The following is a 15,264-nucleotide window of genomic DNA, read 5'->3' as shown; positions in this document are numbered from 1 at the left end:
GTTTGGAATGGAGTTCAGATTAGCCATCGTTGTAATTCTTTATCATTAGTGCGGTGATCCATTGGTAAAGAATATATGATTAGCCAAAACTACAGGCCAGGTAGGAAATATGAACGAAACAACACGAATGCATCATGGTGAGTTTTTGTATATATTTCTGATATGCTTTGATTAGTGGCCGAGGCAAATCAGTAGGGGTGAACAAGTCTTGATTAGAAATTTCAAGCACCAATTCGAAAGAGTTTTCCCTATAACTCTCCTTGAAACTTTTGGAAAATTGGACCGGTTTCTGAGTAACTGATATGTACTGGATTCTAATGGAAAAACCTCTGGCTGTTGCGGACAACAATATCTCAACACCACCAGCTGCAATTCTTCCACCCAAATCAAAAGCCGCGGCTCCAGCTATAACCCCCGCATCTGTAATTATATCTCTTCTTTTGACCTTTCATTCAAATCTAATGACGCGATAGAAACCAGCTGCAGCCAGCAAACGCAAAGCTTCTGAGATTGAAGAACCACAAACTTTACAGAAATTGATAGCGATGATGAAAGACTTCAAATGGTCGATCAAAATTGTGATCAAGTCCGTCGCAAAATTTGTAGTTTCCTCGAGACCGGTGAGATGAAAGTCACAGAGTTCCAAGAGAAAATCGGTGCCAACAGCAAAAGCTATGGTTCTTTCATGGGTCAAAATGGGAAATTCAAAGGGATAAGAGCAATGTTTACTTCAACGCGTTTGCTTTCTTCAAAAAGAGAGAGTAAGTCACACAAATGCGTGACACCAGCAGCCATCAGCCTTTTAACTAATATGTAATAGGCTACAGGGTATAAAACCTCAAAAGAAGGCAAAAGTCAGTAAAGCCGAAGAAGCGAAGAAGTTCGATGTCTCCGCCATCAAGCTCGATGGAGAATCTACCACTTCTGTCCCTGTCCACGACAGCTGCGATGAAATCCGTAAGAAGATATCAGCCTACCTTCGTGAGCCTGGTTTCACCCAAGCTGCTTTTCTCCGAGAGATCGCAAAGACCTATCCTGAGGAAAAGAAAATCCAATCCAAGGTCTTGAATGATTTCTTGAGCAAGAAGGGTGCAACCGCTGGCAATACTAGTTCCGCGTACTATGCTTCGTATGTTTTCTTTGAGAAAATTCGCCTTGGAGATGGAAAGCCAAAGAGTAAGCATAGAGAGGAAATGGAAAAGCAGTGGGCAAGCGAAGGTAGTGTCGATACGAAGACCTCAAGTTCTCGACCCTATTTTTGCCATTGTCAGTGAAAGATCTTTTGAGGACAAGTATGGTAAAGTTTCGTTCTATAAAGTCTAGGACTCTCAGCGGCGTGGTGATTTTTGTACTAGTTTGGAGTTGGAGGATTACGCTGGCTTTCTCGATGTCTGTACTTTTCGGGCGTTTAGCTTAGCTTCATTTTCGGACTTGTTGGTGCCTGCCTGAATTTGTACCACCGATTTCTCATTCTGACATTAATGAAAGGATATCGCATTAATACTGGATAGTACAACACTTCGATTGAATTGAGTGATTTTACTTCCTGCTTTTTAAATTGAAGGATTATCTTAAAGCTTTATTTGAGATACATACCCGGAAAGCCGTTGAGTATTGAGAGTATGCCTCATGGGATTGGCGTAGCTGAACGATACCAATCATGTATAATGCGTGGATTGGTGGGCCGTTCCGTGTGCAGAGTGGCTTGCAACCACCTCTTGTATGTCTTAGAGCATACGAATGACAATAAGCACAACAATAGTTCCGTCTCTTACAGGGGGAGGTATTTTTATTTCACGTTTCTATTCTATATTCCGTTATTTTCCTCCTCAAATACGATAGATACCGATCGAAGCAAGTAACCCATCATGTTGTGGATCAGAAATTCTTCACTTCGCTCCTCATTATCTCAGGTTATTCTAGGATACCTGATTACATCTTGTCACGCTATTGTCCTTGCTTACGATTTCGTGATAATCGGCGGTGGCACCTCTGGTCTCGTGATAGCCAATCGTCTATCCGAAATCCCAAACATAACTGTCGCGGTAATTGAAGCCGGCTTTTCAGTTCTCAACAACACAAATGTTAGTCGAGTTGATGGATTTACACTAAGCCTTAATACACTGATCGACTGGCAATATGAGACCATCAATCAGACCTATGCTGGTGGTAGAACGGTCAAATATAATGCTGGGAAAGCATTAGGTGGAACTAGTACGATTAATGGTGAGTATCGTAATAATGAACGATATCTGAGAGGTTGGACTAAAGTAATCTTACATAGGAATGACATATGTGCGCGCTCCATCGCAACAAATTGATTCATGGGGAGAACTCGGACTTGGAAATACTGGATGGAATTGGTCGACTCTCTATCCGTACTATAAGAAAAGTGAGAGTTTTACAATTCCCACTCGTTCTCAAAGAGCGGCTGGTGCATCATATATTCCTGCATTTCATGGAGATAACGGACCTCTTAAGGTGGGATATGCGTATGATCTCAATAATGGTTCTCTTTCCTCTCAAGTAGGAAGTGCGTGGGAGATGCTGGGAGTACAGCGGAATCAGGATATAAATGGTGGAAATGTGACTGGATACATGGTGGGACCATCTACGGTAGATCGAGAAAAGAATGTAAGAGAAGATGCTGCGAGGGTTTATTATTATCCTATACAGGGTAGGTCGAATTTGCATGTGTTTTTGAATACTACTGCCAGAAGAATTGTTTGGGGTAGTAACTTGGGAGCAACTTACACGGCGAGTGGTGTAGAGGTTTTGGATTCGGATGGGGAGATTGAGGTTATTAATGCGACGAGGGAGGTTATTGTTTCTGCTGGGAGTTTGAGATCGCCAGCTATTCTGGAACTTTCTGGTATTGGGAACCCGAAGTAAGTCCTCAAAATCATGGCAAGTGTGCTATACACAGTTAACAAGCTCAGAATCCTGCAAAAATATGGTATACCGATCAAGATCATCCTTCCTGGTGTAGGAGAGAACTTTCAAGACCAACCCAACAACTTATTCGTCTATCAGGGTAATACCACATACAACGGAACAGTACCATATGTGACTTACGCTCCACTATCTTCAATTCTCCCTAGTGTACCAGCAGCTAATATAAGCACTTGGGCATCGACAATTTCCGCTGCAATCAATAGCTCCATTTCCCCTGGAGCCATGAATTATCTATTGACTATACAGAATAATCTCATCAATCATAACGTTCCAGATATTGAGGTCATCTTCGGGAACACGGTAACCATTGGATCCGGACCAAGTGTTTATCTGTACACAGCGTTTTGGGTACTCTTACCATTTTCTCGCGGCAACGTCCATGTTTCTTCCTCGGATCCTGCTGCGTATCCAACCATCAACCCTAATTTCTTTCTCGTAGACTTCGATCTCCAAGTCCAAGTAGCAATAGCAAAATGGACCAGGAAATTATGGGCTACCAGACCGATAGGAAAAGCGTTCACCGAAATATCGCCAGGATATGATATCCTGCCAAAGAATGCTACGGATGCACAATGGGAAACCTGGATCAAATCAACGTGTAAGCGATCTTTTCCCATCTTTCTAGGTTCTAGGCTGTCCATTCCCGAAGGTTAAATTCATTCAATAATAATACATATATAGTTGGACCCAACAATCACCCAGTGGGTACGTGCTCTATGCAGGGGAGAACATCTGGTGGAGTGGTGGATTCCAATTTGAAGGTGTATTTCACCAGTAATGTGAGGGTAGTTGATGCATCCGTTTTGCCTTTCCAGGTTAGTGGACATTTGACGAGTACATTGTATGCGGTTGCGGAGAAGGCAAGTGATATTATCAAAAGTATGTATGGGTTTGCATGAGGAAGTATAGTGTGGGAATTTAACATGATGATATCGAGGTGATGGGGTGGACAAATGATTGAGCCGTAGTTCTTATTCATTCGGGATTCCGGTACGGAACGAAAAAATGACATCAAGATAAAGATCAAGGGTTGTTCAGCCTCCCAAGCGTAAAAATCGATTTATCCTTTTTGATATATGACAGACTATAGCCATTGGTCAGTTCGTGGACCTCTAACCTCGATCTTTCTCCCCTAGCAATCAGGCTGTTTATACTGCACTTCAATAACTAACCAATCCATCAGCTCAAACAAAGACTTCACTCAGTGTACCTGCCTGATATGGATGTGACGAGTTACTCAACTAATCCCCAAGTAAACAACCTTACAGCCAACATCAATATTTAGCAACTCATCCAACAAGTCCCAGACTAATTCCGGTGAAGCTTCCGATGAAAAAATGGACCAAATTTGTAAATAATTCCCGTTGGACCCCGTACGTGCACATCCTTGATATCATATCCTTGTGGAAATTAAACATCGGCTTGTTTGGCGGTTAATTTTCTTTTTTTCTTTTGTCCTTTTTCCTTTTCCTCCGGTTTCCATTGTGATTCATTGATTCATTGATTCATTGATTTCATTGATTTCATTGATTTCATTGATTTCATTGATTTCATTGTCCTGAGGGAGGGTCTAAGGGGAAACAAACCATTGACCAATGATTGGTAAATTTGAGATATAAATAATGATGATATCCTTGTCTACCAACGGTTGTCCTCCATTACAATATATTGAAATTGCCTAATTCGAAAAATACGGGTCGTATATTTCTTGTTTCTGTTTGTTTCCTGCCGTTTGTTGGAGAGATGGATTGTGGATGAATTGTGGATTGTAGATAGATTATAGATAGAATTTTAACAAAGCTTCTATGAGGTTGTGATTTCTGTGAACCGTTTGTTGGGTTTATTGGTGTGCCCTGAGGTTGATTACCCTGAGGTTACCCTGATAAGTTTTCCTTACATTGATTGAAACATTCATATGTTGATATTGATACATTAATAATTACCGCTAATGCACCAGTGCAGCAGTGCAGCAGTAAAAAGATCCATGGTGTTGATACCGATATGATTGCTATACTATTGATACCACAGTCTCCCGTAGCATAGAATGAACCGATTGGATGGATTGGGACCAGAGTATCGGATAACTGCACAGAATGACCAGGCTAATTACTGCAATCTTTTTTATTTTAGGGTACTTTTACTCCTTATACTCTGCACCTTAGCAGCCAGGGCAATAAGCCAGGGGATTAGATCTACAAACCCCACTACAACTTTTATCAATCTACTGTAACAACCCTACCAAGGTGATGATCAAGCAGCCTTATGTCGCTCAGAACCGAGAAACGAAAGTCTATGTATGTACTCTAATACTCTAATACATACTCCGTAATGCCGTAATACCGTAACCTTATACTTGTTATACTTGTTATACTTATTATACTTATTATACTTCCTATACTTAATCTACTTCACACAATGCAGTCATTCATTATACTCTCACATCGTATCATCTTCTACTTTCAAACCCCCAATGCCCAACCTATTAATTAATATACGGTATATAGCTAATATCCAAATAACTTTACTACTCTCCTCACACATAAACTTTTTAGACTCATCCAACATCGATCATCACCATTTTAACTGTGCCTCGTGCTATAAACCCCAGGTAATTCTTGGCATTAGTGTGATGTGACTGACTTATTAAACATCAGGGGTTTGAGGTTACTAGGAAATTACACCAACATTGTGCCAACAACTTTGCAGCCTTCTTGCATATTACTTGTCCTACCAAAATTGCTTTGATCTAGATAAGGTTAAGCTGGATCAGATTATCGTGCTAATCGATGATATACAAAAGCTCCAACTTATTCCACAACTTTTCCTTCTTTCGTTAGATATTTTTCTCCATTCAAGAATTACCTCTCTTCAGGTTTTATCTACCTACCACGCTCTTTAAGCAAATACTGGCTCTGCCAACTTACACTCTTTTCAATACCTTCTTAATCTTCTAAATTCATAATGTTCTCCAAAATCTTTTCCCTCACCACTTTGGTGGCCGCTGCCTCTGCCTACACGGTTTTGACTCCAACCCTCAACTCTACCGTCCCAAAGGGTCAAGCCACTAGTGTTACTTGGTCTTCCGTCGACACAGATGCATCTACATTCTCCATCTACCTCGTCAACTTCAAAGATTGGCCACCTACCGTCATATCCCTCGCTCAGAATGTTCCACAATCCGAGTCGAGCGTCGATGTTACCATTCCCTGTGATGTAAGCAGTGATTACGGATGGCAAATCAATTTCATCAACGGAACCAACACCTACGTGATCTACGCTCAATCTAACAAATTCTCTCTCTCGGGATCATGCGTTGATCCAACCACCTCTTCCTACGTCTCCGTCACCACAACCACTGCCTATGCAACCAAAAACTCAACCGTTACTGCTTACAATAACTTTACCGCGACTGCTTACCCTGCCACTGCCACCACAACCGCCATTTCCAAAGTTATCGAAACTGTAACTTTCACAAGCCCAATGGTTTGGTTCGTTCAACCTACTTCTACTGGCGCTATGTGTGCACCACAAAAGACGAATACTGTTACATACTACGCTAATGGTCCAACTCCAACTGTTACTGTCTACGCTAGTCAACCAACCTCAACCTCAACCGTTACTGTCTACGCTAGTGGATCTGTTCCAGGTTCTTCATCTGGTTCTGGTTCTGGTTCTTCAACTCCGGGTTCTTCGTCTGGTTCAGGTTCTAGTTTATCAACTCCAGGCTCTTCGTCTGGTTCATCTACTCCAGGCTCTTCATCTGGCTCATCAACCCCAGGCTCTTCGTCTGGTTCGGGTTCTAGCTCGTCGACCCCAGGTTCCTCATCTGGCTCATCAACCCCAGGCTCTTCGTCTGGTTCGGGCTCTAGCTCGTCGACCCCAGGTTCTTCATCTGGTTCATCAACCCCAGGCTCTTCTTCTGGTTCGGGCTCTAGCTCGTCGACCCCAGGTTCTTCATCTGGTTCATCTACTCCAGGTTCTTCATCTGGCTCATCAACCCCAGGTTCTTCATCTGGCTCATCAACCCCAGGTTCTTCATCTGGCTCATCGACTCCAGGTTCTAGTTCGTCAACTCCAGGTTCTAGTTCGTCAACTCCAGGTTCTAGTTCGTCAACTCCAGGTTCTAGTTCGTCAACTCCAGGTTCTAGTTCGTCAACCCCAGGCTCTTCGTCTGGTTCGGGTTCTAGCTCCTCGACTCCAGGTTCCTCATCTGGCTCTGGTTCATCTACTCCAAATTCCTCATCTGGTTCATCAACCCCAGGCTCTTCATCTGGTTCATCTACTCCAGGCTCTTCATCCAGCTCCGGTTCTTCTTCATCTGTCCCAGGTACTTCCTCTGGTTCAGGTTCTAGCTCATCTGTTCCAGGTACTTCATCTGGTTCAGGCTCAAGCTCGTCCGTCCCCGGTTCTTCATCCGGCTCAGGTACCCCTTCAACAGGAACTTACAGCGGTAACTCTACCAACCCTGCCTCACCATCCGGTACCGGTGCAACCTCAACAAGTACATCTACCCTCCCTGTCTTCACTGGTGCTGCCACCTCAGTTCAAGCAGGCAATATGCTCGTACTTATTGCTGGTGCCGCTGCATTCTTGTTGTAAGTTTAGATTTTAAATTTTGTGTTTTGAGAGATGGGGTGGATTGGGGTGTAAGAGATGGATAGGATGGGATAGTAAGTGGTTGAATTCGCATCGGCGATAACTGGAAGGAGAGGAAAGGAGAGAAAAATATTATTATCATCGGATAAATCTGATCTTCATGTACAAATAGATAACCTTATACACATGCATTTCCACACAGACAAATAAACAGTCAAGCAGACAGATATATACCTCAATAGACCAAAAATTGAGAATTGACAATAAAACGATAATCAAACAATACCTGGTGTACCTACCCACCTAACATGAACATTATCCCATGCATCCCAGCAAAAAACCTACACTACCTACCATTCCATGATCCATCCCGAACTTCCTTCCCATATTGATAGAACGAAGCAGACTATCTATCTATTTATCTCACACCACACCACACCACACACACTACAGCACGAATCCTAATCAAGTCAAGTCAAATCAATTCATAGATTAATATTTAATTAGAATTTGTAATACTATTTAGATAAATGATAATTATAGAATATAAATAGTAAAGCTGATCTACCTACCTCTCCTAACGATTCGATTCAATTCATTAATAGGTTAGGTAGGTATCAATACGTCTTATTTATCTATCTATCTATCTATCTATCAATTAAGTTTATTCTCACCACCAACTTTTTAAAGTAATTCCACGTATCTCTTTTTATCCATCTAAATTTCAAAAACTCCTATACAATCCAAGAATCCAAGAATCCAGAATAATCATTAAATATCCCAACTATCCCAACTATTCCACTCTCCATTCTAATCTAATCTACTCAAATCCAATATCCACGAGCCAAGAACACATCTTTGTATATTGATACTAATCAGCAAATAAATTTTCCACAATTTCATCCACTATCTAGGGATCGTCATTATGCCGCAAAACTTGATGCTTAAGGTTAACCTTAAGGACTCTTTGACTCTTGAAGCTATGACAAAAATTCACGTTGCACAGACAGGTAGGATGTATATCAGTCCGATCATTTCGTCATTTCGTCATTGAATTCATAATAGGGTAGGCTTATCATATGGCAATATCTACCCAGGGGTAGCCTATAGCCTATTCGTTATCTCAAGCCAAGGAAAAAGAAAAAGAAAAAGAACAGATATCCGTCCCCCCAAAAATCGTTAACCATAATATTTGCATAAATCCCTTAATACCCAAACCCATATCCATATTCATAGCCTGTCACCGTTAAACCAAAAACTCCATCCATTCCTCTCATATCGCCCAGCCTTCACAGTTCACACTTCATACATCCCAGTCCCCAAACCATAAAAAACTCGAACCCTCACGCTACCCATCTCGATCCCCTAATGACTCGTCTAGCTCCAACTGTAACCGCCGCTACAAGAGCATCCAATGCTGAGCTCTGTGTACTTGCGTCTGCCGGTGAGATGAATGGCCCTGCCCAATTAACACCAAGTGAATTAGTAGACGGATCTCTATCGTTTGCCCAAATACTCTTTGCATTATTTGCGATAAATGTAAAGTAACTTGAGTCGGGTGATGCTTGGTGGAGCCTCTGGAGGTTCCTCACGAATACTCCTTTGAATTGTGCGCCATCTGCTCCGCAATTAGGTTCGCATGGGTCGTGAAGAATTCCATTTGAGTCTGATAATGCTTTGATCGCTGCTGAGGCAATGCTTTTCGCCTTGTTAATGTAGCTTGGGTCATCTGTCGCCCTAGAAAGTTCGACGAGTCCTCCTAGTATAACCCCTTGATTATAACTCCAAACAGTTCCTCCATTGTTTCGACAGTCACTCGTCAACCCATCATTAATTGTTCCTTGCGTATTGATCATTCCCGTCCCTTGGAACCAGCCCCATTGATCTTTTGCGATGGTCAAATAACTTGCTCTATTTGATGCACGATTTGCAAGATGAGCAGCTACGCTCAAATAAAGTTCGTTTGCAATGGCGTTGACATATGTGTTTGGCTTGTCCCACCAAATACCCGAGACACCATTTGAGCAAGGTGTGTTACTGCCCTTTTTCATGTCGGCGAAAATAGACTCGGCCATTGATAGATAGTCCCTATTTCCAGTGATATCGTATGCTTGGATCCAGGCTAGAGCCCACCAACCTTCATCATCGTAATAATCATTCAAAAATCCTTTGAATTGTCTGGGGCTCAGACTAGCTCTTGCACGTACGGGAATATAGTTCACTAGCACATCGTCCGTGGCGTTGGTAGAATCGCCATACAAACAAACATAACTGAAGTCTGGCAATACCGCTTTGGTCATTTTTACGTTATTCGTTTGAGCCCGGGTAAAAGTATTCGACATAACACCAGTGATGTTTGACCTGACATTCGGATCGACTGCGGCCAGATCCCCCAGGACGGTTAGACAATTCGCAGCATTCCACCATCCCGTTGTGGTCCAGAGACCAGAAGCGGTGTTGTACCAAGTTTGCAATTGCCTGAAAGCAGCTTCAGCATTGGCAGTAGATTGTTGTGAGGTAGCTATGTCAGCTAAGCTGAGCACATAGCATAGAAAGACAAGCGAGCGACGCATTTTGAGAGTGATGAGGAAAAGTATGAGGGTAGGAGCCCAATTCTACTTGAGAAAATAGACTTATCTGGCACTTTTAATAAGACTTGGGGAGAGGAACTCGGCCTTTCGGCACAAATTGGGTTCTCAAATCAATTGAAATGGGTCAGCGCGCATGGGAGGCGTGGGCCGAGCAGCTGGTATTATTTCCATGACCAAGCAATATTCAATAGCATGCGTGATGTGTTATTGATACCTCCCAATATCATATTGACCAGTTAGTTAGTTTTGAACAGACATTTGGTGAGGGGTTTTCGTCCACCCTCACAAAACGCCGCAAAAGGTGGCACAATAGGAACCACTTGACATGTGGGCTCGACTGCCAAGATTCGATGCAACCTATGCTTTGGGCGACCTACCTATCAAAGCTATTGCTTGCAGGTCGAAGCTATCATTTACTTACCGAGGCATCGAACAAGATATCCCAAATACTAAATGATTCAAGGTGCAAAAAGCACTCACTGAATTGTGATGACGAATGAACTATGTCATATTGAAGTCACGTAGGAATACCTCAATAATTCACCTCTACCTCTTTTTGGTATTTGCACCATGTGACGCAGGGCGAGTCAAATGTGGAGAAAAAGTATTGATAGTATACCTTGATGCTAGTCTGCTGACTCGAACCATTAAGTCTGTACCTAAGCCACTTGACTCCGGAGGTGCAATTGTTGCCCGCAAGTTAACAATAGAAACTCGGCACTTGAAGCCACGAATCAAGTCATAATTCCAAATCCTGATCAAAGATCAGATAAAGTTCTCGCATCTTTTCGAAATTGAAACATCTCTTCCCGTACTTCTGGCCCGAGCCGGATCCACTAGTTCTAGGTCTCCTCGATTATTGACTCGTGCCAAGAGCATCTGACACTAGACAAGATAGAACTAGAATGTCACATTGAAAAATCAGTCTTACTTAATCAGATTGATCTACTAGATTCGGTCAACTGAACAAAGAAAGACTTCTCTCCGTCAACCTGTATGTGAGCTTTTCTACGTAAATTGTTATTTTGGCTCGCTATCATTCTTGCCTCTCCGATCGCAAAAACCAATTAGCAGATGCCACGAGAGGATGTTGATTAATCGTATGTTTCATCTCATAGTCCTACGGACATCTCCAACAGTTTGATACTCTCCCAAGTCGTTGTGAGGCGGTAGACCATCAAAGTACTATTGTCACCTTGGTCTGTGCAATATTCTCGAATGGGAAAATCTGATTGGTTAATATTCCTTACTGAACGTACGCGACAAATCTCAGCATGAAACTTAGGAGACTTTCTCAGATCCAGCCGAAATATACGGATTTCGGAAATGGAAAAGGAATACCTAGGAACAGGTCGTTCGATGCTTGGCATGGATCAAACAGATGGAATGAGAATATTGCCACAACTGCAATTGTCGTGACATAATCTTTTCCACTAATTGGGGAACATGGCTTCCGTTCATCTCCTTGGCAGGTATTCTCGCATGGCTTGTCTTCTAGCTGATTGTTGTCCGAGGTGACCATATGAAGATGCATACTAGTATGCACTTAATATCATTTCTGTCATCCCTATTGAGAACATTCGTCCCGTCGTTACGCCGGCCGTACATATGCTATGCCATTTGATGTTTTTTTTGTTATTCACGGTGTTGGAAATAGTCCGGCCTGTGTGGTTGACTGCGGACAACCCCAGTTGGATGATTTGAGCCAAATGTTGAAATACTGAAAATTCAGTATCACATCCTACACTTTCGTCCATGGGTAGTTTGTCTATTCAGACCTCGAAAACAATAGCTTCCTCTCCTCTTTTCGCCCTCCAAGCATTTGTTGAAGCCAATAAATCCTCACACCCTTTGACTGTCCATCCCCAATTCCTCAAGAATGTCTCGCTGACCTCCCATCCCCATATGTCCCACGGTTCACCCCAAACAATAAGGCCCGTTTGTTCGTTCATGAGGCCTCCAAACTCGAGCAGATCATTGCACAATTTGTCTTCGTCATAATTTCCATCATGCAGCAATAAAGTATCACGCATTTGTGGGATTGGCCAAAGATCTATCCATGGATGATGCGGAATTGTGCGCTGAGTCGGTGTTGGACATAATGCTTGAGGACAATGAGCTCCTGGGATAGGTTGTGAGGAAAGATTAAGCCATGGTGATAGAGGGTCAACCGTGCAGTCCAGCCAGTCCAGATTCCAACCCATTGTTTGTGTGTTTTGCATCAATGCTCGGAGAACATTGAATTGAATAAGGGTGAGAAGTTGATCTGATCGCGGAGAGCCCATGTAATAATTTTTACGAGCTTCTTCTTCAAATTCGGCCATCGTAAAGCGGAGTTGAGCAAAGCCTTGTCGTCCCGAGATACGACCTGTCGTCCATCGTTTTACGTTTAAACCTGCTGATGAACTGTATGCGGTGATGTTGGGTAATGTGAAATGACTGAGATGATTCTGGTTAGGGTTTGTTATCGATAATGGCTCTGTAGCACATGTATTGATGGAATTTGTGATGACTGAACGTCCTTGGGGGGTTCCATTCATGGATTGGTTAGCGGAATCCGCAAGATATTTCGATGCGGCTCGATGTCTTTGGCCTGGCAGGAGACACAAAGTGAACGAGTTAGCGACTGTCACTCTAGTATATCTTCACACTGACCATACGCAGCGATAGAACTCACGGTATATCCTCTGGTTCAAACGGTTTTGTAACTTCCTTCTCGTTGCTGAATCAACTGTTCCAGTCCAATCATCGTCTGCACATCTCACTGCAGTCTGTTGAGGCATACGTGTGAGCTCGACTTTGGGTTCCATGTTCGCTTTCCTGTTCTGTAAATCAGTGATTCAGTTCTTGGTGATGATCCGCGTCTCGGCCGAAGAGGAATGATTAGTATCGGGTGAGAGGTCAAGATCAATCGACCTTTCGGGTTTTAAACATTCGATTTGGTAAGATCTTAAGCACTGTGAAAGAGAAACGTCTGCCATGTTGGAAACAAATAGCCCGTGAGCCTGTGGGCCTGTGGAGTTTGAGGGTCTAAGCGTCAACTCGGCTATGGAACAAAACGCAGGTGCAGGCTTGTGGATTTAAGAGGATTAAAAGGATCGAGCCTCATTGAGGGGTCCAAAGTTTCGGGGATAGGCCGAAAGATCCACGAATGCAGGCTGAGGTCAAGTTTGTGGGCCTTTCTTCGGCCTAGAGTTAGCGCTTGGGGCTACGTCAGTTAATGCTTTAGGCCCTCGACCAGTTAATAGCGCCTTAATAGTGGGGGGTTTTATGCGGGGTGCCCTAAACGAATACTCGAGTACCGATGTTGCATGGTAACATTGTAACATTATCAACTGCCCAAAACTGCTCAACAACATCAACATCAACATCAACGTCTATTACAAATGTACGGTAAATGAATTCAATCCTTGTCATCAATCATCATGCTATATGATGCAATGTGGCTCGTGAAGTTAGAAAGTTTAATTCTGTTTGTGTTTTCGGCCTTCTGATCCAATATGGATGCTCTGAGGTTTCTTAGATGGTATAAATACCTCTTCATCCCTCCCAATGATTTATCTATCATAGACATACGGTTAAGCACTTGTCAATATTTCAATCAGTCAAAGTTTTAATTACAACCACAAACTTTACGCTCAGACATCAAAATGCCACTACCAATCCCACCAGCACCAGCCGCGGAGTCTCCTCTCTTCCGTCATCGCCAACTTGCCCCGACAGCTAGTGTACGAGTCTCTCCAATCTGCCTTGGAGCCATGAATTTTGGCGATGCGCATAAAGCCAATTTGGGTGAATGCAACAAGGAAACTACATTTGAGATTCTCGATACTTTCAAGAGTCTAGGCGGTAACTTTATCGATACCGCCAACATATATCAAAATGGGGAATCGGAGACCTGGCTCGGAGACTGGATGAAGTCAAGAGACTCTAGAGATGAAATGGTCATTGCCACTAAATACTCCTCTCCTTATCAGCTGTATCATCCTGAGAAGATCCAATCAAACTTTGGAGGCAACGGAACGAAGTCCCTCAGAAACTCAATCGAAGCCTCACTCAAGAGACTCCAAACCGACTACATAGATCTCCTCTACATTCATTGGTGGGACTACACAACCACCATCCCGGAACTCATGCATTCGCTCAATGACCTTGTTTCATCCGGCAAAGTGAATTACCTAGGTGTGTCTGATACACCTGCTTGGGTTGTAACAAAAGCAAATCAATATGCTAGAGATCATGGCTTGCGTCAATTCGTCGTATACCAAGGCTTGTGGAATGCGGCTAAACGTGATTTCGAACGTGAGATTGTCCCCATGTGTAAAGATGAAGGTATGGGATTGGTTCCATGGGGCTCTCTTGGGCAAGGGCGTTTCCAAACCGAAGCTACCTTCAAGGAGCGGGAGAAGAACAACCCAGGTCGTCAAGGCAAGCCTTCCACTTTTGAGAAGCGAGCTTCCAAAGTATTGGAGAGTATCGCCGCCTCTAAGAACACCAATATCACCAGCGTTGCCATGGCATACATCATGCAAAAGGCTCCATATGTCTTTCCAATTGTTGGAGGTCGCAAGGTCGAGCATCTTAAGGGCAACGTCGAAGCTCTCAAGCTTGTTTTGACTGAAGAGGATGTTGCCAAGATTGACAGAGCAAATTATTTTGATCCAGGCTTTCCAAGTACCTTCTTGAGTGGTTCGCAGTTTGATGAGGATCTAGACACTGATCATGTGATCCCTGATGGTCCTAAGGATGTTTGGTTGACGCAATCTATGGGTACATTTGACTGGGTTGAGGGTCCTAAGGCTCTCAAGCCGGTTGAGAAGAATTAGGAGAAGCTCCAGTATTTTTCCGTATCTAATGTTGAAAGTTACAATCTTAAATATTCCATGAAGATTCACATTATTTGGATTTAGTGTGAATTCAAGGTTCCCTCATGAATTTTTGTTCCAAATGTTTTCAATATTTCAATTCCTTAAATGTGCCCAACATATCTGATTTGCTAGATCATCGACTATGACCAACAGATCTAAACTTCAAGTGAACTCAACGCATGAACATGCTCAATCTTCCATTTAATTTTAATATACACCAGCTTCATCTTTCAACAATTATATGAGTCACTTGT

The 15,264-nt window shown here is 42.9% G+C and overlaps 6 protein-coding genes across 6 annotated transcripts; 4 read left to right on the top strand and 2 right to left on the bottom strand.

The window, feature by feature from the left end:
• Nucleotides 1–134: 134 nt before the first annotated feature.
• SS1G_12940 (hypothetical protein) lies at nt 135–1,274 on the top strand (the record flags this gene model as incomplete). The annotated part of the gene is made up of 3 exons (XM_001586312.1): nt 135–137; nt 474–620; nt 828–1,274. The coding sequence occupies 3 exons, from the start codon at nt 135–137 to the stop codon at nt 1,272–1,274; spliced, it is 597 nt and encodes a 198-aa protein (XP_001586362.1).
• Nucleotides 1,275–1,868: 594 nt separating this feature from the next.
• Nucleotides 1,869–4,173, top strand: SS1G_12939 (hypothetical protein; the record flags this gene model as incomplete). The annotated part of the gene is made up of 5 exons (XM_001586311.1): nt 1,869–2,226; nt 2,285–2,888; nt 2,940–3,553; nt 3,637–3,834; nt 4,139–4,173. 5 exons carry the CDS (start codon nt 1,869–1,871, stop codon nt 4,171–4,173), a joined length of 1,809 nt encoding a protein of 602 aa, XP_001586361.1.
• A 1,743-nt stretch (nt 4,174–5,916) lies between these two features.
• SS1G_12938 (hypothetical protein) lies at nt 5,917–7,915 on the top strand (the record flags this gene model as incomplete). The annotated part of the gene is made up of 2 exons (XM_001586310.1): nt 5,917–7,550; nt 7,885–7,915. The coding sequence occupies 2 exons, from the start codon at nt 5,917–5,919 to the stop codon at nt 7,913–7,915; spliced, it is 1,665 nt and encodes a 554-aa protein (XP_001586360.1).
• A 979-nt stretch (nt 7,916–8,894) lies between these two features.
• On the bottom strand, nt 8,895–10,124 carry SS1G_12937 (hypothetical protein; the record flags this gene model as incomplete). Its single annotated transcript, XM_001586309.1, has 1 exon — nt 8,895–10,124. The coding sequence occupies one exon, from the start codon at nt 10,122–10,124 to the stop codon at nt 8,895–8,897; it is 1,230 nt and encodes a 409-aa protein (XP_001586359.1).
• Nucleotides 10,125–11,914: 1,790 nt separating this feature from the next.
• Nucleotides 11,915–12,952, bottom strand: SS1G_12936 (hypothetical protein; the record flags this gene model as incomplete). The annotated part of the gene is made up of 2 exons (XM_001586308.1): nt 11,915–12,735; nt 12,820–12,952. The coding sequence occupies 2 exons, from the start codon at nt 12,950–12,952 to the stop codon at nt 11,915–11,917; spliced, it is 954 nt and encodes a 317-aa protein (XP_001586358.1).
• An 840-nt stretch (nt 12,953–13,792) lies between these two features.
• Nucleotides 13,793–14,968, top strand: SS1G_12935 (hypothetical protein; the record flags this gene model as incomplete). Its single annotated transcript, XM_001586307.1, has 1 exon — nt 13,793–14,968. One exon carries the CDS (start codon nt 13,793–13,795, stop codon nt 14,966–14,968), a length of 1,176 nt encoding a protein of 391 aa, XP_001586357.1.
• Between the last annotated feature and the right edge of the window lie 296 nt (nt 14,969–15,264).

The sequence above is a fragment of the Sclerotinia sclerotiorum genome, genomic scaffold (genome assembly GCF_000146945.2).
Source record: "Sclerotinia sclerotiorum 1980 UF-70 scaffold_22 genomic scaffold, whole genome shotgun sequence".
Lineage (NCBI taxonomy): Eukaryota > Fungi > Ascomycota > Leotiomycetes > Helotiales > Sclerotiniaceae > Sclerotinia > Sclerotinia sclerotiorum.
Note: the sequence above shows the minus strand (reverse complement) of the source record. Positions and strands in the feature narration are given on the sequence as shown.